A 25,009-nucleotide genomic window follows, 5' to 3' on the forward strand; every position below is an offset into this window, starting at 1 on the left:
GGAGCGCGGCTTGTCTAGCGGGGGTCTGGTGGTCGGATCACCAACCGCCGGAAGGGGAAATGCTTGCACGTCCTCTCTTAGGACAGAGCTCTCCCCCCCCCCCCCCGCTCTGAAGCTGAGATGCGCAGGGTTCCCGTCCCCCACCACAAAACTGGGGCGCGCGTGCATGTGAGGCGCTCTCCATTGGGCGGGGACATTCTGGCAATCCCCGGTGCTAAACGAGAGGTGCTCCACCTGTAACTAACACTACAGTCAATTAACACCACCGGCAAATAATACCGCCAACAACTAACACCACCAGCAACTAACACTCTCGGCAACTTGCGCCACCGGCAACTCATATCTCTGGCAATTAACATCAACAGCAGGTCCTACGATAAAGCTTCAAATATGTTTCTTTTGTTTGTTGGCTTGGTAAATATGTGGAGACGATAATAGGGCACTTATGAAGAAGGGGCCCATTTCTTAAAACATGCAGAAACTATTACAAACAAATGGCTAAATGAAACACCCTCTGGCGCAGCAGCCAATTTCATCTCAACACCTGATGGTGAGACACCAACATACAGAAACAACAATTTCAGACAGAGACACACTGGTGCTTATAAAATTAAATATTACTTCCCTAATAGGTCCTCATAGACAAAGTTCTCATATAGATGTGTACACGAAAAAGAAAAATGTGGGTGTAGGAAAGCCTATCAAGGTATCTTTAAGTGCGATCGTACCCCAACTCACAATATGCAACTCACCGTATTTACGCTCCATCTTTGCCTTGGTTTATTCAGGCGGGCTATTGTGTATTTTATTAAGAATATGCATGTATTCAACATTGTTGCATATATATTTATGATGTATAATGTTAGATGAATAATATTTAAACAGGAAGCAGGAAGTAGAATAACTTCCTGTCTATAGGGTATATAAATCCATGCCCTCTCAGCACTCTGCACACCTTGATAAAGATCCTGGAAGGATTAAAATGCATAGGTAAGCAGAGGAGGAAGAAAGCTTTGGATCCAGACTGAGGGACTGTGGCTCTTTGTCAGATGCACTGGAAAAAGAAGTCTAGAGACGACTCAAAGGGAACCCGACAAGGCTTTTTGGGGCACACTTATAAACGATATGGATATGATATGGTGTCTATATATTAATCTTTGTCAGATGCACCTGGGAATGCGATTCTTGACAACAATCCAGGTTGTAGACTTTGCATAACACCTGCCCTATCTAAAAGTCTAGAGGCCATTGCGATATCCTCACTATTCTTTCATTTTATGTTTTATCCTGTTTGTTGAAGAAAGTAAGTGTATTAAAAAGATCGTTTTGACCCTATATCGTGTGGCCTCAAAAATACCTTTATGGGAACGTCAATCCATGCTTAGGAGTGAGTTGTGGTATGCACCATATACCCATTTCTGTTGGTCTTAAAAGATACCTTTATATGAAAGTCCTGCACCTGCATATTGTGAGTTGGGGTACGATCGCACTTAAAGATACCTTGATAGGCTTTCCTACACCAACATTTAATGTGAGCCGGGTACGCACTCCAATCTCCTGATTTTACTTGGTGAAAGGGGAATCAACACAGCCTCTAAATCCAGCAGCACGGGTGCAGATAAAGAAGGACATTGTGTCTCTGTCTGAAATTGTTGTTTCTGTATGCAGAAACTATTGTTCTCACAGATGATAAATCAGGCAGATGATAAATCAGGCTGATGTTCATTATTCCTGATTTTCCGGTTAATAGATCATTACATTTTCCCGGAAGAAATCCATTTGTGAAATATATTGTGGGTGAAAAATAAATAAATAAAGGGAAAATTATATTTACTGCTCTGGTGGTTTTTATTTTTGAATAGAGTGGTATAGGAATTCCCCTTTGCTTAGAGCACACAAACCCAAGAAGAGGAACATGAGAAATGTGTCTTTTGTTTATGCAGAGTATAAGGGGAAACGAAACAGGATTGCTATCACAGGCACGCGACCAGATCATGCCTTTATGAAGCAGAAAATGCTCTCACAAACAGTTATTGCGCTTAGATGCGGCTGATACTACACATGTAAGAACAATTTTAATCTGAATGGGACATGGCTAACCAAATGGGCATAGCCCTTTATACCACCGGGCAAGCCGTACGATCTCACTGGGCGCCTGCTGCAAATTTGCACAAGGGTGATCAGGTCTGAATCGGGCCCATTAGCCACTGGTGACCACCATCGACATGCGGCGTCTACCTCTGAATTAGACCCTAAGTTCATACACATGTTCTTACACATACAACTTCTTGGTTTTCTGTGCAATACGAGGAATCACCTAGTGTCCATTTAGCCAATGTCTCCATTAATAAAGATGTGTAAAAATGTATTGTGGATTCTTCAGCTTCCTTCCCTGTGATAGTGTGTAAGCATCATTAAAGCTAATCCTTCCATATCACCCTGCCCCATCATTTCTATGTACGGACCCTTATAGCAGCCTGTATTATGGACTCTCAATCTAATTTTTCCCCATGTGCTTTCTTATTCGGTTGGGGTCCCCGCTCCACTCCCAAAATAAACTAATTGAAGTGTTTGTGCTTAATGTACTATGGATACCAGCAGGAACACAACTAAATTCAATGTCTCTGCAGCCCCTCATTGTCTCTCCAGTAACTCAGTGTCTCCGCATCCCCTCATTCTCTCCAGTACCTCAGTGTCTCTGCAGCCCCTCATTGTCTCTCCAGTAACTCAGTGTCTCCGCATCCCCTCATTGTCTCTCCAGTACCTCAGTGTCTCTGCAGCCCCTCATTGTCTCTCCAGTACCTCAGTGTCTCTGCAGCCCCTCATTGTCTCTCCAGTACCTCAGTGTCTCCACATCCCCTCATTGTCTCTCCAGTACCTCAGTGTCTCCGCATCCCCTCATTGTCTCTCCAGTACCTCAGTGTCTCCGCATCCCCTCATTGTCTCTCCAGTACCTCAGTGTCTCTGCATCCTTTCATTGTCTCTCCAGTACCTCAGTGTCTCTGCAGCCCCTCATTGTCTCTCCAGTACCTCAGTGTCTCTGCATCCCCTCATTGTCTCTCCAGTACCTCAGTGTCTCTGCATCCACTCATTGTCTCTCCAGTACCTCAGTGTCTCTGCAGATTTTCTCACCTCTCAGAACTCCACCATGGGGAACTTCTGACTTTGCTAGGGTCATCTGCTTTCTCTCGGCACACACCTGCAATCAGTTATCTGAGGATTAAAACTGTTATGTTTCTTATTCTCCTTCCTGCATCCTGTCATAGAATGCATAGAATGTAGACCTCTAACAGTCTTCTGGCATCTGGACACATGTGCTCCTCATAGGAGAATATTTCTCTGCACTTCCACAGTTTCTCCATCACACACCACACTCCTTCCCGATCCCATTTATTGCCACCCTTTTATCCCCAGAGGTGGTGCGTCTTATTAGCCTCTAATAGGTAAATGTCACACTGCTGTCTTGCTTTATCAGACAGGCAACTCTTCCTTCCAGTTCAGTTTCCACCATTGGTATGCGCTAATTCCTGCTGGGTTGGCTTACACTGTATGTATCGGGGGCGTTTTAACAACAAGGCTTTTTAAAAAGGCCACATCCATAATTTTACCCTACTGTGACATTAATTAATAAAGAACATTAGGCAATTGTAATTTATTTTAAGGAACCCTTCAGGGCCAAAAGATCGGAGTTAAGGACTGTAAAACTTTGGGTTAGATAGGATCAACACGCCCCCCCCCCCCCCCCCACACACACACACACACACACACACACACACACACACCCCTCACAATCAACAAATATGTTTTTTACAAAATGGGATGCGGTTAACATCCTGGAAGATGGGATGCCGGTATTCAGAATACAGATTACAAGTATCCCTGTCATAAGCATGCGGAGTGGGTAAGCATTAGGCTGAGGAGGGGGGGGGGGTTAGGTTTTGGCACCAGTGGGGGACATAGGGTCAGGCTGTGGGGGGGAGGGGTAGGTTTAGGCTGTGGAGAGGGAGAGTTAGACACTTAAAAGGGGGGTTGGCTGCAAGGCCGGGGTATAGGCTGAAGTAAGGGAGGGTTTTGGAAGAGCAAGCAAAAGGTAAGTATAGTTACCTGAAAATTGTTGGGATCCCCTGCATCTGGATGCCGGTGTCGGTATTCTGCCCTACTGCCGGTCATCTCTGTTTTTTAACAAATAATATTAGTTAAAGTGATGAACCATTTACCTTGATGGGATAACTGAAAACAGCTGAGTAAAGTCTGAGCCAAAACAAAAAAAATATTCAAAAGTTTCCCAAACTTCCTGTCCATGCAGTTGCAGAAGAGTAATGGAACAAGCTAACCAGACTTCTGTGAGCACATTCGTCCTCCTTGGCCTCTCCAGGATCCCACACCTTCAGGCTCTATACTTCCTGCTCTTCCTAGGGATATATACCATCACCCTCACAGGAAATGTTCTCCTGATTGTAGTGGTGAGAGCCGACAGCCAGCTGCACACACCGATGTACTTCTTCCTCAGCAACTTGTCATTCATCGACATCTGTTTCTCCTCCACTATTGTACCCAAACTACTTGTAAATACCTTATCTCAGGACAGAAGCATTTCCTTCTTAGGATGTGCTTCCCAGATGTATTTTTCCTTAGCCTTGGGAGCAACAGAATGCATAGTATTAGCTGTCATGGCCTACGACAGATATGTGGCCATCTGCAACCCCCTTCGTTATCAGATTATCATGAACAAGACATTGTGCTTTTGCCTGGCTGCTGCTGCCTGGACTGTGAGCTTCCTCAACTCTGTGATCCACGCCACACTCACCTTCCAGCTGCCTTTCTGCAGGTCCAACCTGGTCAATCACTTCTTCTGCGAGATGCCTCCCCTCTTCCGGCTCTCCTGCAGAGACACATTATTCAACGAGGTCGCAGTGTATATCTCCGGTGGACTAATTGCACTTTGCTCATTCGTGTTGACCATTATTTCTTATATTCACATCATTTCTAACATCTTGAAGATCCGCTCTGGCAAAGGGAGGTACAAAGCCTTCTCCACGTGTGCCTCACATATAACTGTGGTTTCTCTCTACTACGGAACTATTATGTTTATGTACCTGCGTCCCCGGCACAGTTACTCCCCAGATCGGGACAGAGCAGTGTCCATACTCTACACGGTGGTGACGCCAATGCTGAACCCCATCATCTACAGTATAAGGAACAAAGATGTGAAAGGAAGTCTGAAGAAGAAATTGTATCCAACGGTATATAAATAGTCTCCGCAAGAAAAATGCAAGACTACTGCGGCCATGTCCAAGTCTGTGCTCACAATTCAAGGTGGAGTCATATAATGTGGAACCATTTGTTACACAACTTACCACTATTGTGTCAAGGTGCAGGAGTTCCCCAGCTCAGGTCAAAGCTATGCCAACTTTTCTGATTGGATGTTACCTGTCATTAATTTAATGCTGTATTCCTATGTATTGGTGGACTGCTTTTCATTAACGTGTTATTTGATTTAAAAAAGGTTATATATAATGCTATAACAGTTATAGTGCTACCAACATAGAATGATTGTCCCTATATACAATACTATAATTAAGAAAACACCAAGTATACAATATAAAAATGTTTTTCATCCAAATACTTATGTAACACGATCATAAGGGATATCCAAATACCCATGATCATTGATGATTGCAGCCCCCAGGCTTCTTGTGTCAACTTATTGGGGATTTTGATTCACCTGCCTCAGGCAGGTGAACTGAGACCCCCCACAGCAGCTGAAAACACACATACGCAGAATGGTACATTATGCCGATCATTGGAAAACTGCGAGTTTTATTGTTATGTGATCCAATCGGAATGAAAAGTAATAAATATAATATTTTTCTAATCATGTAAGAGTAACTTCTGTAACTAAATACACAAATGCAGGGGACTATCAGGCTAATGCTGAATGAACAATGTGTTGTGCCGGATAGTTTACATTGTGTGATTTAGTGGTCCCTGAAGACTCATTTGTACAGTGGTCTGGCATTCGGTCAGAAAAGGCAGGCTTTTTATAGAGGTAGATCCCAATGTTGTACTGTAAAAGGCAGAGGCTCAGCTGTTTCCTGGGCTGACATGCAGAAGTGAAGCCGCGTGTCTACAGACTGTACTGCAGAACGGCCAGTGTTACAGATGAGACGCACATCCTGGGCTAACTGCTGCTTCCAAATGTTACTTCTTCTAGCGTCGGTTCTGCTGCAGATCCTCACAGGTAATGCTGTTATTTATGTATGTATTGATGTATGTGATTAGATTTATTTGCAATATTTAAGTAAATAAATGCAAGGAACATAACTGGGTCATTGAGAGGAGAATGCTACAAGAATTGATTTATTTCACAGAGAACTTAAAATTCACTCATTTTATCATGCGATGCGGACAATTCAATAAAGGTCAACATACTCTAGGTCGATGTTGACACCAAAAAATTTACATTTTAATACTTTATATAGTGCGCCCTGCAAATACAGTCCCTTTTTCTTTTGTCATATACAGTACTCGATCCACACCCCATTAAAATATCAAATTTTAACATGCAGGCACTATTGGTGGATTTATGGAATAATTAGGGCGATGTGATGATTGATCAAAAGAAAATATCCCTAAAAGGAATGGGATCATTCGTCAGACTGCATTTAGGTCTACAGTCATTAGGTCGACCCCACTAGGTCGACTGGCAGGAAGGTCGACCTGACTTAAGGTCGACATGGGCCAAGGTCGACATGACTTAAGGTCGAATTTGCATAAAGGTCGACATGAGGAAGGTCGACTGGTCATAAGGTCGACATGGGTTTTTCACTGTTTTTTGATCCGAATGTCGACACAGTCGACATGGACACAGTTGGCAATGAGAATCGGACCCTCGCTTCGCTCGCAATGCTTCGGGCACGGTGCCTCGCTGCGCTCGGCACACTATTTTATTCTCCCACCACGCCCTAGTGGATGGTAGGGCATGAAATACCGCCTGTCGGCACAAAAAACAGTGAAAAACCCATGTCGACCTTATGACCAGTCGACCTTCCATGTTTTAACACAGTATTAAAAGAGCTAGTATTGCTTTTGATCCATTTTGTTAATATGGGGGAAATGTATGTAGCAATTAAAAGAGTGCAGACCAATCAGCTATTATTAAGTGCATTCTATAAAATATAGGTAGCAGCTGATTGGTTGTCATGGGCAACTTCTCTAATCTTTTCACTGTTTCATAAATTCCCCCTCCCATGTATCTTATCTCTTCATCTATTATGATCTCTATATAGTTTTAGTCTATGTTGTCAGAAAACAGGCTACAGCGGTCACAAGAAATATGACTTATGTTTGGTTTAGGGGGATTGGTACAGTGTGAGTTGCACCCTGCCCAATTTAGCAAATTGCATGCCACAAAAGTGAGCTGAAATAATGAACAATGTATCGGGTCTCTATCAGCACCTGTTAGCCGTTAGCGGAACTGAAAGACTAGTTTTATGTGTTCGTTTTTTTTATTATGATTGTGCTGTTTGTATGCCATTCTGTCAATACAGCAGCCAAAAGATTATGCATGGGGACTTACAGTAGCTGTTGTATAGTATATTACCAAAATCTCTCAGCTATGTGTATTTAACAATAATGCCATGATTTCCTTTAATTTCTGTTTTCGTGTAAGGGAACAGGAATTTGTGAACATATAACCAATATTCTACACCCACTGAGATGGGAAAACTGCCACTCTGGCAATCCAAATATTCCTCAATAGGTTGTTACCCACTCAGCATGGGGCAGGTAGTTTTCAGAGGCAAGGCACAGATTTTTGAGGTTTCAGCAGCAGACCTACGACTGGTTTACTTTATGGCAATAGGAACCAATGCTTTTCCCAGCTAAGTGGGAACCAGCACCATAGTATGGCAGTAATGTGCCCCCCTTCACCCATATACGTGACATCATGAAAAGGGGGCTTCTGTGGCAGAAGAGTGCCATGGAGTTTGGGTAGAGCAGCTCTCGGAAGGGCTTCCGTGGCGGAAGAGTACTGTTGCAGACAACGGGTAAGCCAATACTAGCTCCACTGGAACAGTAAAAGTACCACCCCCCTGGTTCCCACCTAGGACTTGTGTAAGGGTTTTTTCTTTTTGGCACTCTATGCAAAACTTCAGCTCACTGCTCCCAATACCAGCCACACACCATACCAACATTCCAGAACCTCAGGTGAAAGTGTGGAGATGGCCTCTTAGAATTTCAACACCTGCCATTTGCATTAAGTTCAGCAAGGATGCCTCTCTCCGAGTCATCCTGAACTCTGGAGCCCCTAGGAAAACTGCCTATAGCTGCCTAATGGTAGAGCCAGTCTCATTCCCACCCCTAGTTGTGGCCCTGGTGGAAACCAGATGAGACTGTCCAACCTGGTCAGATTGCAAACCTAACAGCTCTCTAGAACTGGTTGTGGGGCTGTGCTGCCTGGTTTTTATACAACCAATATAGAATTGCTTCCCTTAAATGCGCCTTCTTTCCTTTCCACACACCCTCATATTCACAGTAGTGCCACACAAACGCAAATACCTGGGTGTCATTATACCCTCAGAACTCTTGCCTGTACACTCTCAATTTTACACCAGTGATTAAAAGACTTTGCGACCAGTTAACCCACTGGAAAGGGGTCGTGTTGTAGTGATTAAAAGTATCATCTTTCCTAAAATCTCAGACCCTCTCCAGATGCTTCCCAATCACTCTTACTGTTGCTGATATGTTATGCTGTACCCAAGCCTTTTCCAAGTTCATTTGGAAATCCCAAAAACCTAGAATGGCCCGGATCCGCACCTTTTTTTACCTACATTTAAAGGGGATCTTGGTGTACTCAACATTTCGATTTATAGCTGATTGGCAGCTACATACTGAATGTTATTCCAATAGGGGCCAAATTGCACTCTCTTACCCATATGCTTCAGTAGATTTATTGCACACCCTGAAGTCACAACTTCCCCAGCCAATTATCTACAACAGTCTTTTCTGGGATACATATAATGCATATTTTTTCAAAAAATAAATCATTATAACGAAACCCATACTCTTCCTCGCATATTCCTTTATGGGGAAACCCTACTCTCCCCCCCCCCCCCCCTTTTAAAACTCGAAATTTAGAAATTGGTATCTAAAGGGTATTATATCTATAAAAATGTATTCAACCCTGGAGGCCATGTCCTGACATTCACTGCTCTTCAGGAAAAATTCCAACTTCCACGCTCCCAGTTTTACATATATTTACAAGCCCGTCATTATATCCAATCTTTAGATACTCCTCTCCACTGTTCGCTACCATCTCCTTTGTAAAATTTGTTATCTTTATTGCCATCTGGTTGATGATTCTCCCATTAGTTGGGACAGCATTGCCAGGAAGTGGCTGCTTGAGATTCCGGAGTTACCCGAATTTAAATTCTTACTGTCACCCATTATCAGAATACTCCCTTGTCTCAAATCTGCCCGTTTACAAGAAGTTCATATCAGAATCCTGAACCGAACTTAAAATTCACCTGCCCACAGACAACATTTTGTGCCTTCAGATGCAGGGAATTGTGTTAAGTTTGGCCAAACTAATGCTTCTCTATCTCATAATATTTCGTATAGTGGTAAGGGGAATAGATTTTGAAACAAAATCCTTACTTCTCTTAATTCCACCTTCCACCTCGGGCTCACCAGGAAAGCCACACCTGTTATTTGCGGATTTCTCTGATTAGGGTCTTGGTGTGGCCTTATTGCATTGGAAGCCACTCCTCACTGTTTTGGTGACAGTGGCCAAGCCTTCTATTTAAACAATGGATTCATAAATATTCACCTACACTAGGGGAATGAAAGTTGGTGGTCCTAGAGGTGTTATACCATGAGAAATGTGTGGCTACATATAACATTTAGTCAGAGGTTAAACGTTTCTCGAAAAAATAGGAGGCTTAAGCCTACTCGGGACTCAATATGGAAAGTATTTGAACACACTAAATGGTTCTTGCTTAAACAAATCACTTAGGCCCTTATTCTGATTGACGCGGACTTTACCGCATACTTTCGGATCGCGTCTTTACGGCGTCTGCGCATGCGTGGCGAACGCAACGCGCATGTGCCACGCCTTGACTCCGTACCAGTTCGGCCAAATCCCGTACAAAACTGTTCCCCGCAATCATTCGGGAAATATGGGCGTATTATGGGCGTCATGCGGAATGTCACATGGGCGTAGTTTCAAAGTGGGCAAAACGGGGCGGAAACATGGGCGGACACGGGGGAGTACACTTATGTTGGGGGGCGTACATTCGGATAGCACTCCGAATGCACGCGATCAAAAAGGGAAGAAATGTGCGGTGTCCACAAGTGTACTATTGCTTTGCGGACACCACTCGTTCATGCGGTAGGCGAACGTACGCCTAATGACTACAAGCATTAACACCTGAACCCAATAGAATCTACTCCTTTACTCATTACTCACTAATAGGCCGCTTGTCAGTGCTTTAATTGAAACCATTGCTGCTTCAAGGAACCCTTACTAAACACCCACATATCCTGTACTTGTCAGACACTTTAAAACTGCTAACAATGGACATGACAGAATATTAATACTAGCAATACACATGTGTATTCGACATGTTCCAAATAAGCAGTTTTTTATGAGGATAGGTAATTGAATAAGTGGGTCATGTGATGTCTTGCAGAAGATACTTAATAGTGGGTTGTTTGGCGTAAATACTCCGCTTACGGGCGGTAGCACCGCTTGGCTCCCGGTCGGATGCGGTATTTCCGAGCATACTCTGTAATACTCTGTAATACCGTGCAGAATCGGAGTGTTTCTCCCGCACACGCATGGTTTGTATGTCGTCCGTAAACACGCCCTGTTCTTAAAGAGTGAGTCCGTCCGAATGCGGAGGACACGCGGGCGTTTCTACGGACGATGGCCGCATGCGGCAAAACACCGTAGCGTGCGGACCGCTCCGTAAGAATGCGGGAATATCCGCACCAACCAGAATAAGGGCCATAATCTTAATGTGCTTATATATTTTATTTGTATGTGCTCCATATGTACCATACTGTTTATTGGAGCACTGCTTCTAGTTTCTTTCCTGTTTTTCATTATTTTCCTTTTCTTATTTGTCTCTAGGTGCGTACACACGTACAGCTTTTCTGTCTGATTTATTTGGTGCGAACAAAAACCTGGAAATGTATTTGTTTGTTATTTTTATAAAAACTCACAGCAACTAGTTTTGATCAATATGTCAGGATACCTCCTAATTGATTTTATCTGTGTAATACTGGATTGTTTCTTGACATGTTTTTTGTCCTTAAACTTATGTACTCTCTTTTACCTGATTTATAGATTTAAAAAAAATCTAATAAGCTGACAACGTGTATTTAATTGATTACATCATTCACAGTTTTTGAAATGTATCTTTTTGTAGTGAGCTGTGATGAGGAGCTGGAATCTACAACACCAACCTATTTTACTATGGGTAACTGTCATTTCCATACCAGAATAAGGCAACATTCATGTTTGTACACAATCACTGATGTTCACAGAATGGAGCGATTATCAGCAGACTGAACCATGTTTCAAGATGCCGCGGAGATCCTGCTCTCACTGAGGATTTCATGGAGAAGTAATTGGCAGGAAATGATTCAGGAGGATCTTGCATATAGGTTGGGATTGTGTATGAAATTAGAAATGAGTGCTGTGGCAGCAGCTTCACTTGCTAACATTGACAGTTCCGTAGCCTAGAAAATCAGTATTGGGAGGACTGGCATAAGTTCAGTCAGTCCTCCCTTCTCTGCATTGGACTACCAGTGACATCATCAGATCCACCGTGCTACACATACTGCACAAAGAGCGGGTGATGACACCAGGTCCCAGGCTGAAGGAAATGTGAGTGCAGGGAATAAAGCTGGGAGAGATAGGGCACAAAGCATGGCCATAGCTAGACATTTTGTTGCCCTGTGCCAGAAAGAGAATTGGTCCATCTCTTCATATATATGAAACAGGGATAGTGTATGCCACAGGTGGACACCAAATAAAGAGGCATGACTTTATGGGGAAGGCGCATGGCCACATAAAAGTACCAAATCACATTACACCTGATCATGCTGTAGTGTCCATTATTCACATTAAACCGTGCAGTACTTCCTTAATACACATTAAACCAGACAGTAAAGACTCTAATCCTCATTCATCATCCTTTCTCCTCCACATTTCTCCTCTTTCTCATCCTCATAATTCCTCCATATTTCTCCTCTTCATCATTATTATTTCTCCTCTTCATCATCATCATTCCTCCACTAAATTCCTCCCGATCATTCCTCCTGCATATTCATCCTCTTCATCATCATCATTCCTCCTCCACATTTCTCCTTATCATCATCATCATTCCTTCTCCATAGTCCTCCTCTTCATCATCATTGCTCCTTCATACTTCTCCTTCATCATCATCATTCCTCCTCTATATTCCTCCTCTTAACCATTGTTCCTCCTCTTCATCACAATCATCCTCCTCCACATCATCCCTTCTCTTCATCATAATCACTTCTCCATATTCATCATAATCATTTATTGTCAACATTCCTCCTCATCGTCATTCCTCCTCCACATTCCTCATCATCATTCCTCGTCTTCATCATATTTTCTTCTACAAATTCTTCCCCATCATCCCTCCTCCTCATCATTCCTCCTAATACACATTTTCATCATCATTCCTCCTCCACATTCCTCCTTTTTATAATCCTCATAATTCTTCTTCCATATTCCTCTTCGTCATCATCATCCTCCTCTTCATCATTTCTCCCCCATATTCCTTCTCTTCATAATTCCTCCTCTTTACCATGGTTTCTCCTCCATATTCCTCCTACACATTCCTCATCATCATACCTCCTCTTTATCATCATCATTCCTCTTCCAAATTCCTCCTCATCATTCCTCCTCCACATTCCTCCTCATCATCATCCCTACTCCACATTCCTCCTCATCATCATCCCTACTCCACATTCCTCCTCATCATCATCCCTCCTCTATATCATAAACATTCCTACACCATATTCCTCCTCTTCATCATCACTCCTCGTCTCTATTCCTCCTCTTCATCATCATTCCTCTTCTTCACAATTGTTCCTGCTTCCTATTCCTCCTCAGTGCCCCTCCTCATCATCATTCCTCATAATTTATAATTGACATTCCTCCTCTTCATCATCCCTTCTCCATATTCCTCCTCATTGTCATCCCTCCTGTTCATCATCTTTTCTTCTTTAAATTCCTCCATATTCATCATCATTCCTTTGTACGGCGCTGCAAAACACTTGTGACACATATAAATAAAATTATAATAATAATCATTCCTCCTCCACTTTCCTCTTCATCATTCCTCCTCCATACTCCTCCTCATCATCATCGTTACTCCTAATAAACATTTTGCCACAGTAAAGCCACTAATCCTAATTCCTTATCATCATTCCTCATTTTCATTATCATTCATCTTCATATTCCTCATCATCATCATTCATTTACGACATTCCTCCTCACAAACATCCCTCCTCTAGTTTCCTCCTTTTCATCATCATTCCTCCTCCACATTCCTCCCCATCTTTCCTACAACATATTCCTCTTCATCATCATTCCTCCTTCACACTCTTCCAAATTCCTCCTCATCATAATTCATCCTCCACCTTCCTTCTCTTTATCATTATTCCTTCCCATCATCATCATTCTTTTTCTTCATCATTATTCACAAGCAGATGTAATCTATGCCTCCTCCCAGGTCAGATTATCATAAAATAACAGACTGTAGAGTAAAGAAGACAAGATGTCCCCCAAATTACTTTAAAACAGAGATTGACTACTTAAGTTTGCTAAATTACATCTGTCTCCTTTTGGAATCAGTCTAAAAAAAATCCCCAAAAAATAAATAAAAAGCAAATAGAAAGATACCTACAATTAATGTAGCACTTATTTCTGCTGCACTTGTTGGACATTGCTTCATGATGGCTGCCTTATCACATCAGTGTCACTGTATCAGAAGGAAGTCTATGATAGATAATACCCTCTACTGGAAATAGTAGGTTTCCTCCACAAGCACCTCCGATACTGTACTACTGCAGCAGACAAACCCCTCCATGTATGTGCCCCGCGATAGTCATTGGTGAATTCATTATCTATGGTTGCCATTGATCACCATGGTTTCAACCAGCATTACTGTTCTTTTAGTGAATGGCCTTCTGGCCCATCATAGCCTGGGAGTGGGATTTCACAGGTTTCGGGGGCAGAGCTACTCTCAGTGGGCGGTATTCAATGAGGCTGATTCGCCAGGTTTTTATGGCGATTTTGTGCTGTAAGGCGAATTTCTGACTAAAACGGTGAATCACCCTAATAAATGACCAGATGGCGAATACATTTCAAGGTTTTTTTCGCCATGATTCACCGAGTAGCAATCGCTATCTTTTTATGGTGAAGTGGAAGGTGAACTTTTAAAATAAAGTGTTTTGTTTTTTACAATTGGTGTCAAAAAATATGGAATTTTATTCTGAGGAGGGGCATGCTATTTTTTATTTTTTTTACACAGACCAGCCTGCAGGGGGCCGGAGCCGAGCCGCTCATTAAATATTCATATATTCACTTCACCCGATCATTACATATTCATGATCGGGTGTAGTGAATATACCCGGTCCCCTGCTGGCACCCCCGGGGGCAGCCTGTGCTGCCTGACACCCGGGGAGCCCACCTCCCCCCCCCACAAACGTTCTGGGGCAGGCAGGGAGACTTCCATCTCCCTGCCTGCCACCGTCCTCAGGCTCCCTGCAGCATCCGCCGCAGGAGCTCAAATTCGCCGGTCAGCGAATCCTAAACAGGATTCGCTGCACGTCGCCGGTATTCACATTGAATACCGCCCAGTGTCTCACACCTTGCAAAAATAAAATAAATATTGTGCGCAATCGATGGAGGGAAACCATCTGTCGATGGCAACAACATTCTACATCGTTCATAAACCATTGATGATTGATGGATCATCCATATCACCCTAGTTAGAACCCAGACACAAAGGACAGGGGGGGGGACAGAACAATGTGGCAGATATATCGGCGCAATGTGCTGTATGTACGGGCAATCCACCGCACAACCGTGCCCTCGCTGCTCAGACCGGCAGTGGGTGACAGCAGAACTGGGTGGGTGGGGTAAATGCTCAGTAAGTTGAGACATCAGTCATGACTGATCGGGAAGCGTATATGCAGAACAAACTGCCCGATCTGTTTAGAGATATATCTGCAGATCTGGCTTACTGATGTGAGGCCCTTCATGTTACTGATAACTGGCTGACACGATAGATGAACCGCATTTAGTACTGGGGATGTGGGCAAATCCAGGGAAGTGTTGCCATGCCCCCTCTATAAGAAATGAAAACTAGAGCCAGCAGCTGCACAGAGGAAAACATGTCCCTCTTAGCAGCTGACTCAGGTCAGGGTCCCCGTCGGGCAGCTACAACAATTCTAGGATCTGGAAATTAGTAACCCCCACTGATGACTCTAATGTTTTCCAGGGATTGGATAAAGAACAACAACTACCTCAGAGAAAAGTTTTCTTTTCCCTTCATTTTAGCTCTTAGTATGCTGTTGCACATACATATATAGTGTACATATCAATACAATACAGTACCCACACAACCAATAATCATTACATGCTTTAGTTGATATGAAATCAAATATATTCTTTAAAGACATTTATTTATTACAGAATAAGTCTAAGGGTTGGGGATCTCAATCTCATGAATATATGACAGGAAACTGCTTCTCTTGTTGCTTTCAGATTATTCTGATTTTGAAGTGATAAGGCACGATGTGGTGAGTAATGCATTATGTTCTCTTCTGTATTTCACTTCATGTCCCTCAGCCCACTATAGGCAGTGCCCAGAAAGAACAGGCCACCTGACCAGCATGCCCTTATCATAGAGCAACACCAGCGCAGTGACGTGTTCGGCTGAAACTACCAAAGTTGTCCATACTGTATTTCAGTTTGGACAGTTTTGATGGTGTTTACCATAATGGGCCTGATTCTGAGTCGATATTTGCATGAATAATCAATGTTTTTCAACATGACCTAAAAAAAATTATTGAGCCGCACAGTATATGAGCAATGTACTGGAAATGTATTGGGGGTTCCTGAGCTATGACAGGGAGGCGGATAGTCACACCCATAGAGATGGGAGTGTCGTATAACTGATTGTAAACGTGTAATCGCTCACCCTGGAGGTCATTCTCTGAAGGCGATTCTGCACCAATCTAGGGCAGGTACAAGTCTCAATGGTACGTCCAATGGCAGTCTGTAAAGATGTTGTTTACAGAACATATAAGCAAATTTAAAAGTGTTCACAAAAAGGATAGCTCCTTCTACCACGGCTGTAACTAGGTATGGGCAAAGGCTCTGTGGGCACAACCATTCTTCTGACTTGGTATGGTTTGGCACACTACAGCCAATAGCGTGGCAGAAGTACCCCTACAGCCAATAGCGTGGCAGAAGTACCTCTACAGCGACTCAGACTCTGGAGACTTCTGTAGTTTGCAGGTGCCTACGACCCCGCCCCCTGTCTGTGACATTACATTTAAAGGAGGCGGGGCCAGCAGAGGCCATTCTCTCCTCCCTTATTACTGCTTCATAAATCTATCCCTTGGAGAGAAATAAAGTGGATGGAGTTAAAAAAGCAAACAGCCAAGCATGGCTGCCGTAGGTGATTGTGGATTAACTCATGAAGCTGATGCCGCTTCTTATTGCTTGTGCTTATATGGGAAACGGTCATCTGTCAGACCAGACTTAGGTCGACAGTCATTAGGTCGACCCCGGAAGGTCGACTGTCCCCAAGGTCGACAGGGTTAAAGGTCGACATGGCTCAAGGTCGACATGGCTCAAGGTCGACATGACTCAAGGTCGACATGACTTAAGGTCAACATGGGCCAAGGTCGACATGATTTCAGGTCGACAGTCATTAGGTCGACATGAGTTTTTCACAGTTTTTTTGAGCCGACATGTGCCGACAGGCAGTATTTCATGCCCTACCATCCACTAGGGCGTGGTGGGAGAATAAAATAGTGTGCCGAGCGCAGCGAGGCACCGTGCCCGAAGCATTGCGAGCGAAGCGAGCGATGCGAGGGGCTGCGGTTCAACTCCAACTGTGTCCATGTCGACTGTGTCGACATTCGGGTCAAAAAACTGTGAAAACTCATGTCGACCTAATGACTGTCGACCTTGGCCCATGTCGACCTTAAGTCATGTCGACATTTAGCCATGTCAACCTTTAACCCTGTCGACCTTGGGGACAGTCGACCTTCCGGGGTCGACCTAATGACTGTAGACCTAAGTCTGTTCTGACAGATGTACCGCTTTCGCTTATATAACCCAATATACAGAATTATATAAAATTGTGCAAGTTTTGTATCCAGTTTACAATCTGTAGGCAGTCACATCCCCTGCACCCCTAATAATTGTGCTCCTTAGAGTATGGAAACATTGGTGTCTCACAAACATTGTATCAGCACATACTGTTGTTCTGTTCTGCGTAACACTGCATTGATATCTGCAGCATGGATGGGTCTATAGAGAAGATCATGGAGGCGACTATAGAGAAGATCATGTAGGCGACTATAGAGAAGATCATGAAGGCGACTTTAGAGAAGATCATGGAGGCGACTATAGAGAAGATCATGAAGGCGACTATAGAGAAGATCATGAAGGCGACTATAGAGAAGATTACGTAAGTGTTTCGTGTCAATGTATTACACATATCATTGGTCAATATATTCTCCATAGCATAATAGTTTGAAGTAAATGAAGATTTCAGTTTAGAAATCTTTTTCCAAACCAATAATCAACGCTAGATGATTTTTGATGTGCATAGGAACATGCTTTCATCCCAAAATGTAAACCTGCAAAACTGCAACTAAACACTGCGCCAGTACTCCCAAGCCCTGCCCCCATCTGCCCGGAGACACCCACTCTGAGGTCAGCTCTGCAAATCGGGACTGCACAGCCAAAATTGGGACAGTAGGGAGGTATGCTATATGGAATTACAGAGGCAGCCAGGTTTAGCTGAGGCCTTGGCCTCCCTTTGTGAGCCCTAGGCTGATTGCCCATTGTAGCTTTTCCAAATGCTCTCTTTAGCATGATATTGGTTATTTATATATCAGTTATTTACTGTATATAGAGCTTGATTCTGCTTTGTTAGCAAAGCAAAAAGCACACAAATGGGCAAAATCATGCTGTGCTGCAGGTGGGGCAGATGTAATATGTGCTGAGAGAGTTACATTTGAGTGGAGTTTGTTCAAACTGAAATCTGAAGTTCAGTGTAAAGATAAAGCTTTGTAACATTTGTGGGCTACATGCAAAAGCAGCCAGTATTTACCCTGCACATAAACAATATCAATGCATTTACTCCCTTTGCTTATTTAACATGGTTTGCACCAGACACAAATTTACTTGCATTTTTTCTTTTAATGAATCTGGCCCATCAGACACACATTCTGCAACGCTATAAAGAGAAGATTTCAGTCACTCACATCCATCCCTGCCTCAACGGAGCTTACAATCTATATCCATTATCATGGACGCACATACACCCTAAGTATAATTATTTTGCCAGAGGCCAATAAACCTACCAGTATATTTTTAGCAGTGTGTTAGGAAACCGAAATACCCAGAGGAGACCAATGAAATACTGGGAGAACATGCAAACTACATATAAGTCAGGCCATAACCAGAAACTCTTGACCTTAAGCTGGCCATACATCAGAATGACCTCAGGCCTGAATGCACAATTTTGCCAGGTCATGCGATCGATTGTGTGCACATCGTGAGGTCCAGCGGGTTGAGAGGTCACTGAACTGATCAGTCGGGATGGCTTGCGGTATTTTTAAGTTCTCTAACTGTAAATTCATTCCTGAGATGTTCCACCACAAAGATATAAGATTCTCTATGAAAACATATTTGCCAGCCATAAACTGTGACATAAGGTGAAAGGTGAGCACCACCAAGAATCGTAGGACTGTAGGAAGAAGCCTGCCAGGCTTCAGTGTACTGGCTCTGAATGATCAAATGATAGCAGTATTTAGTTCAGTGGTGGATCCACCAAGGGGTCGATTAGGGGCGATCGCCCTGGGGCCCCATACATCAGGGGCCCCCACTCTCCAAGTGGGTGGCAGGCAGCGGGGTCCGGGCAGCACACCCCTGGGGCCCGGGCAGCGTGGAGTAGGCAGGGGGTCCCTGCTGTGGCTGGACAGTCAACGGCAGGGTCCCTGCAGCGGATGGGAACTAGTTCCCATCCGCCACAGGGACCTCGCCACTGCAGCGTGTCAAGCATTGCAGCAGTGCTGGGGGATAGATGCCGTGTTCTCCCACTCACCTGCCAGCCCCGCATCTCCCCGCTGCCCTACTCTCTTGTTACACTGTCTCCGGGGGGACCTACGCCGCTCTCCCCGCCTGATCACCCCAGGCGCAATGAAGAGGCCGTGCCCGTGCAGCAGCGAGAATAACTGCTCTGGTTAGTGCTGCAGGAGGGGGGGGGAAAGGAGGGGGCCCCCCACAGTTTTTGTTGTCCAGGGCCCCCACAGTTTTTGTTGTCCAGGGCCCCCACAGACCTTAGCATGCCCCTGATTTAGTTGATACCAAGAGCTTAATTAAATAACATCTAGGGCACTGGACTAGGCAGAGAGAGAGAGGAAGGGGCACATTTTATAGAGTATTTGCTCTAGAAAGTTTTGTGTGGACTGTGATGTTACTCGGAATGTACAAACTGCTTGACAACTACACATTGTGTGTTTACTGACAGAATTCAGGATCACTCATCCATTCCGGCTACTTCAGCATCATAGTCTTCCTCCTATACCTCATCTACTTTTCATGGCCCCAACGCTTCCAGGTCACTAGAAGGTACAACTTTTCTCTAGAATTTTTTCTAATTGACTGAAAAACATTTTATATTACTTTCATGGCATGCAGATATATATACTGTAAGGTATAAAGTTGTTCGTATTGAAGGTTCTTTGGCTACAGTATATGCTTTAGCGCATCGCTGCAGAGACTTGGAGTAAATACAAATCTGAATTTTAAATTGTTTGTTTTGCATATATTTAAGTTACAAAGCAAACTAGTGTACCAGTCACTGGCAGGGTGCTGGGCAGTTCCCTAGACAAAGACAATTATGCAATAAATAGGTTCCCGAATACTTGCACACCTATTTATTCTTTTTTTAAATCTGGTAAATAGCACCTGTACAATAAAATGTGTAGGTCATGCACAGCCGGCCCTGGGCAATATGGTGCCCTAGGCAAGATAATATCTGTTGCCTCTCTATGCTCCCCATCCTGTACAGCTTCACCCTCCTTGTGCCTTTCCAGCCCTAGCCCAGGCAAGTGTATCTCAAGCCTCAGCCCATGCAAGTGTCTCTGAAGCCTCAGCCCAGGCAAGTGTCTCTCCAGCCTCAGCCCAGGCAAATGTTTCTCCAGTCTCAGCCCATGCAAGTGTCTCTCCAGCCTCAGCCCATGCAAGTGTTTCTCCAGCTCCAACCCAAGCAAGTGGCTCTCCAAACCAAGCCTGTGCAGCTCCAGCCCCAGGCAAGGGCCTCTCCAGCTGACAGAAGGGTCTTTCCAGCCCTAGCCCATGCAAGGGCCTCCCCAGCCTCAGCCCAGGCAAGTGTCTTTCCAGCCTCAGCCCAGGCAAGTGTCTTTCCAGCCTCAGCCCAGGCAAGTGTCTTTCCAGCCTCAGCTCAGGCAAGTGTCTTTCCAGCCTCAGCTCAGGCAAGTGTCTTTCCAGCCTCAGGCAAGTGCCTATCCAGCCTCATTTCCAGGCAAGTGTCTCTCCAGCCTCAGCCCATGCAAATGTTTATCCAGCCTCAGCCCATGCAAGTGTCTCTCCTGTCTCAGCCCATTTAACTGTTTTTCCAGCCTCAGCCCATGCAAGTGTCTCTCCAGCCTCAGCCCATGCAAATGCCTCTCCAACCTCAGCCCACGCAAGTGTCTCTCCAAACCAAGCCCACACAAGTTGTCTCTTCAGTACATTGTTAAATAGTGCAGACTTATATTAATATCTCAAACACATATGAATCCCTGCAGAACACGACCCCAGCCCACACAAATGTCTCTCCAATGCCCACACTTACTTCTTGGATGTCTCCCGGCTGCCATGGCACCTCTGCTTTATCTACCTCAGCAGTGCTGTATGTATAATATTTTGTTAAAACTGTCCTGCATATAAATATATCCCATGCATGGAATATAGTTATTGCAGGCTATGGGTTCTTCAATAGCCCTGATAAACAAAGCCTATCTAATTCCAATACAGAGGAGGTTACTGATTGTCTGTTATTTTTGGATACCCCCTTTTATTCTAATGAGACTATGGGATAAATTCACTGAAGATCGATTTTCATAGATTTTAAAACCAATCAATGTCAGGGTCTCAACCACACATTTACTAAAAGACCATTTTTAACAAGTTTTTACATTTTTGTCCTAAATTTGCCCCTGAAACACAAAATGTAAAATTACAAATCAATCTTTAGCACAGTGGTTCCCAAACTGGGTGCCTGACATATAAACACAATGCTCTTAATTTAATATTGTTTTTCTGAATTTTTCGATAAGAAGCATTTGGCCTAGGGGTGCCTTAAAAATATTTTGATGCTCTAGGGCAGTGTTTTTCAACCACTGTGCCGTGGCACACTAGTGTGCCTTGAGCTGTTCTCAAGTGTGCCCCCAGATCTAGAGATGCCCAAACCAGTTTACAGCCACCACAAGTTCAACTGTTATTTACCGGTCTCTTCTTTTCATGTAAAGGGACAATGTATTTTATTTTTGTTACCTGTGGGGACCAGTGTGATTGTTTTTTATATGGGGGGCAATAGGTTTGGTTTTTTTTTTCCTGTGGGGACAATGTGTTTTGCCCTGTGGCGATCTCATGGTGTGCCTTGGCAATTTTAAAATCTTATTTAGTGTCCCGCAAGGTAAAAAGGTTGAAAATCACTGCTCTAGGGTGCAAAAAAGTTTGGGAACCACTGCTTTAGTACATTTGCCCCTATGCGACCAACTCTGCACTTGGACAACCCTTGCTTCAAGCCAGGGTTGCCAAAAAATTACCAAACCGGCAGATTTTCAAACCACTGGGAAAAAAACTTTATAAAAAATGAGTTGTCGCAGAGAGACGTTTTGTCTCCGTTAATTAGTCATAAAAGAAGATCACATGGGCACCTTTCAATGGGAACTCCCTAGTTTTACCACTTTGGTTCCTAATATACTTTTCATACTTCTATTTTCAGAGCTGACTCGAGAAAATATGAGCAAGAATGAAGAGGAACAAATATTGTTTAGGCTAGGACAGAAGCCCGTTTGTTTTTTTGAGTCCTAAAATAACATTTGACTTTAATGCAGAACACAGATAAAAGTAGCAAGGTTGTTCCCCAATCTGTGATATCTACCCACTTGGATTTACATCCGTTAAGTGCCAAAAGCCCCGATTACAGCCGCCCATAGTTGCTGGTGGTCTTGTCCCGAAACTGTGTCTGACTTCTTCTATGTGGCAATAGTGCCACAAAAAAAGATTGGCATAATCTTGGCCAGGCTTATGGGTTTACCAACCACATCCAAGTAACCTCCCTAACATTATAAGGGCTCAAGCCTAGGGCATGGGACACCCCTTCCAAACTAGCCAAGCCAAACCACCCACAATGAAGACATCACACTTGTGGAGCAAGTGAATTGTTAAAGATGGATTGGAGCCCATTTATCATTGCATATTCGTGGCCATATCCCTGGGAGTTGGAAACAAATATGTTATGTATGCTTCTAATGTAAGAAGGAGAAAACGCACCTCCAATACCTCCTGTGATCCCTCCATTCACACACGCAGCCGCCTCCCCGGTAGTTTCTATGGGGAATGCGATATTGCATGATTTGCCGATATTGGCCCCTGCAGCTAATTGAATACTGCCTTAATGTGCCTTACACAAAAAAGCTGGATCCAAAAATCGCTCTGGCTGTAAAACATATTTCATAGTAATTTGCAAGGACTGCATAAACACAACCCCAGAAGATGGAAACACCGTGCAACTGTTAGCTATTAGATACACTCTGTTAGATACTGTACCTAACCAAAGATTGGTATTAACATTTTTCAAGTCCAATCCTCAATTACCCAACTGGTGGTTATGTTTTATGGATTTATTTTGCTGGGTCAGTAATTATCCCACCTGTTTCCACAGACAGATATCCTGAAACAATGACATGTCGGGGTTACTTGGGCATTGGAACAGAAAACCTCAGCTTTAAGCACTATAAACGTCAACACAGTTAATGAAGTTTATTTTCTTTTGTGAGATGGGGCTGCCACCGTGTGGTCAAAAAATAAAATGCATTGAAAGGCTCCATGGTTTCAAAACTTTCAAATAACCAATAAAGATTTTATACACGCTATTCAGTAGGTTAGTAATTGGTTTCCACATATATTAATGGATTTAGAGTGACACTTTTTTTTATTTAAAAAGAAATGAACACGTGGTTCCCGCAGTTTTTAACCATTTCTGGACGAGAACTTCCTATTGAATCAATAAAGCTTACTGCTATAAATTGAGGAGAAAAAAAATCGACTGCATCCTTGAAAAAGTGGTTATCCGCATGAAACACATTGGAGCAGATTGAGGACCCCACGCTCCCATCACTAAACAAACCCGCTGCAAACTGGAAAAGCACTGAGCGAATACCGGAGGTAGCGGCTGGCGCACACTGCACACGGTACAGCAGGCTTCATACTCTGGTGAGTCAGGGACAGTTAGACATTACTCTGCCTGGGGGAACTCTTAATAACTACAAAAGGAGTGTAAACATTGTTCACTACTGAGAATCAGCCCCACTGGGTCAGGAGGAACACTTCAGTCTATACAAGCCAGGTGGGCACTGGGAGGAATGTTCTGTAATCAATATCCTTGAGAAAGTGGGGGATAAAAAAGCCACAAGGTTGTGGAATAAACCTATTCTGGAGCTAATGCAATAAATACTGTACACAGGAAATGAGGAAAAGGTAAATCCTGAAACACTGAATTGTTGGTTGGATTTCAGGGGTCCCTCAATGCAGGAAGCCATTCACATGATTAGTTGCTGGGGATTGCCCCATACACACTACAAGGACCCTTTTGAGCATTGTATAGTGTGTATGCTCAATATCGTTAACTCATAGCTGCCTACTCTCCTGCAGTCTGCAGGAGACTCCCTGAAATACCAGCAATCTCCCTCTCTCCCTCATTAGTCTAGCAATCTCCCTCATGTCACCTAGCCCACATTACACTGGTACATTTTTAGGGAAAAAAAGGAATGAGAGATATAAACATTTACAATTAATCATCAGTGCCATTTCCCAGCACTTTACCAAGTATAGTAGCTCTTCCTAACTGCTTTGGGGCTCATCTACATTTGGATAGAAGTCATTTTAAAAGATTCCTCTCAGATGCAGCAGTACACACCCACGCTTCTAGGTGCATTGTTCACAATCTCTTTTCACAATCTCTCCATATATGGAACTAGACACGCCTTTTGGGTGGAGCATGACACACACCCTCACTGGGGCGCTGTGCAAAATTCTACTACCAACTATAATTTCCCTGAAACTAGTTTTTGAAAGTAGGCAAGTATGCGTTAACTACTCCACCCCCTTATTGACTGTGCATGCAGCTCAATCCGATTATATCATCAGCGAATGCATTCACAGGGGGAACCCCTAATTGCTGCAGTAATCAGACTGAGGGGTTCTTGTCGGCATACTGGGTGCCGCCATGTTGGAGACCACTAACCAGTCCTCACTGTAATTCTTTGGTCCTTTCCTGGACACTGTTACAGTCATGTGCATTAACATCCACTCCCCAGCCAATTAAGGCTATATAAGGGTCCACAAGCCTCCAGGGCCTTCAACAACTCGTTGCTTCCTTATAATAATTGAATATATTCTATAGACCAGATATAGGTTCAAATACAC

General features: G+C 43.7%; 2 protein-coding genes across 4 annotated transcripts; both read left to right on the forward strand.

Annotated features, from left to right (window-relative positions):
* Positions 1 to 4,319: 4,319 nt before the first annotated feature.
* Positions 4,320 to 5,255, forward strand: LOC146050347 (olfactory receptor 5V1-like). The gene has a single exon (XM_083167300.1). It carries the CDS (start codon positions 4,320 to 4,322, stop codon positions 5,253 to 5,255), a length of 936 nt encoding a protein of 311 aa, XP_083023426.1.
* Positions 5,256 to 6,093: 838 nt separating this feature from the next.
* On the forward strand, positions 6,094 to 23,407 carry LOC146049684 (uncharacterized). Of its 3 annotated transcripts, none has more exons than XM_083166250.1 (6): positions 6,094 to 6,241; positions 11,433 to 11,483; positions 15,812 to 15,846; positions 17,580 to 17,750; positions 19,821 to 19,921; positions 22,305 to 23,407. In XM_083166250.1, exons 1-6 carry the CDS (start codon positions 6,163 to 6,165, stop codon positions 22,333 to 22,335), a joined length of 468 nt encoding a protein of 155 aa, XP_083022376.1. In that variant the 5' UTR covers positions 6,094 to 6,162; the 3' UTR covers positions 22,336 to 23,407. The 3 variants fall into 3 exon arrangements, with proteins under 3 accessions (XP_083022376.1, XP_083022377.1, XP_083022378.1); XM_083166251.1 differs by having other exon boundaries at positions 23,247 to 23,407; XM_083166252.1 differs by lacking the exon at positions 19,821 to 19,921.
* The last annotated feature ends 1,602 nt before the right edge of the window (positions 23,408 to 25,009 follow it).

The sequence above is a fragment of the Crinia signifera genome, chromosome 12 (assembly GCF_055691185.1).
Source record: "Crinia signifera chromosome 12, ASM5569118v1, whole genome shotgun sequence".
Taxonomy (NCBI): Eukaryota; Metazoa; Chordata; class Amphibia; order Anura; family Myobatrachidae; genus Crinia; species Crinia signifera.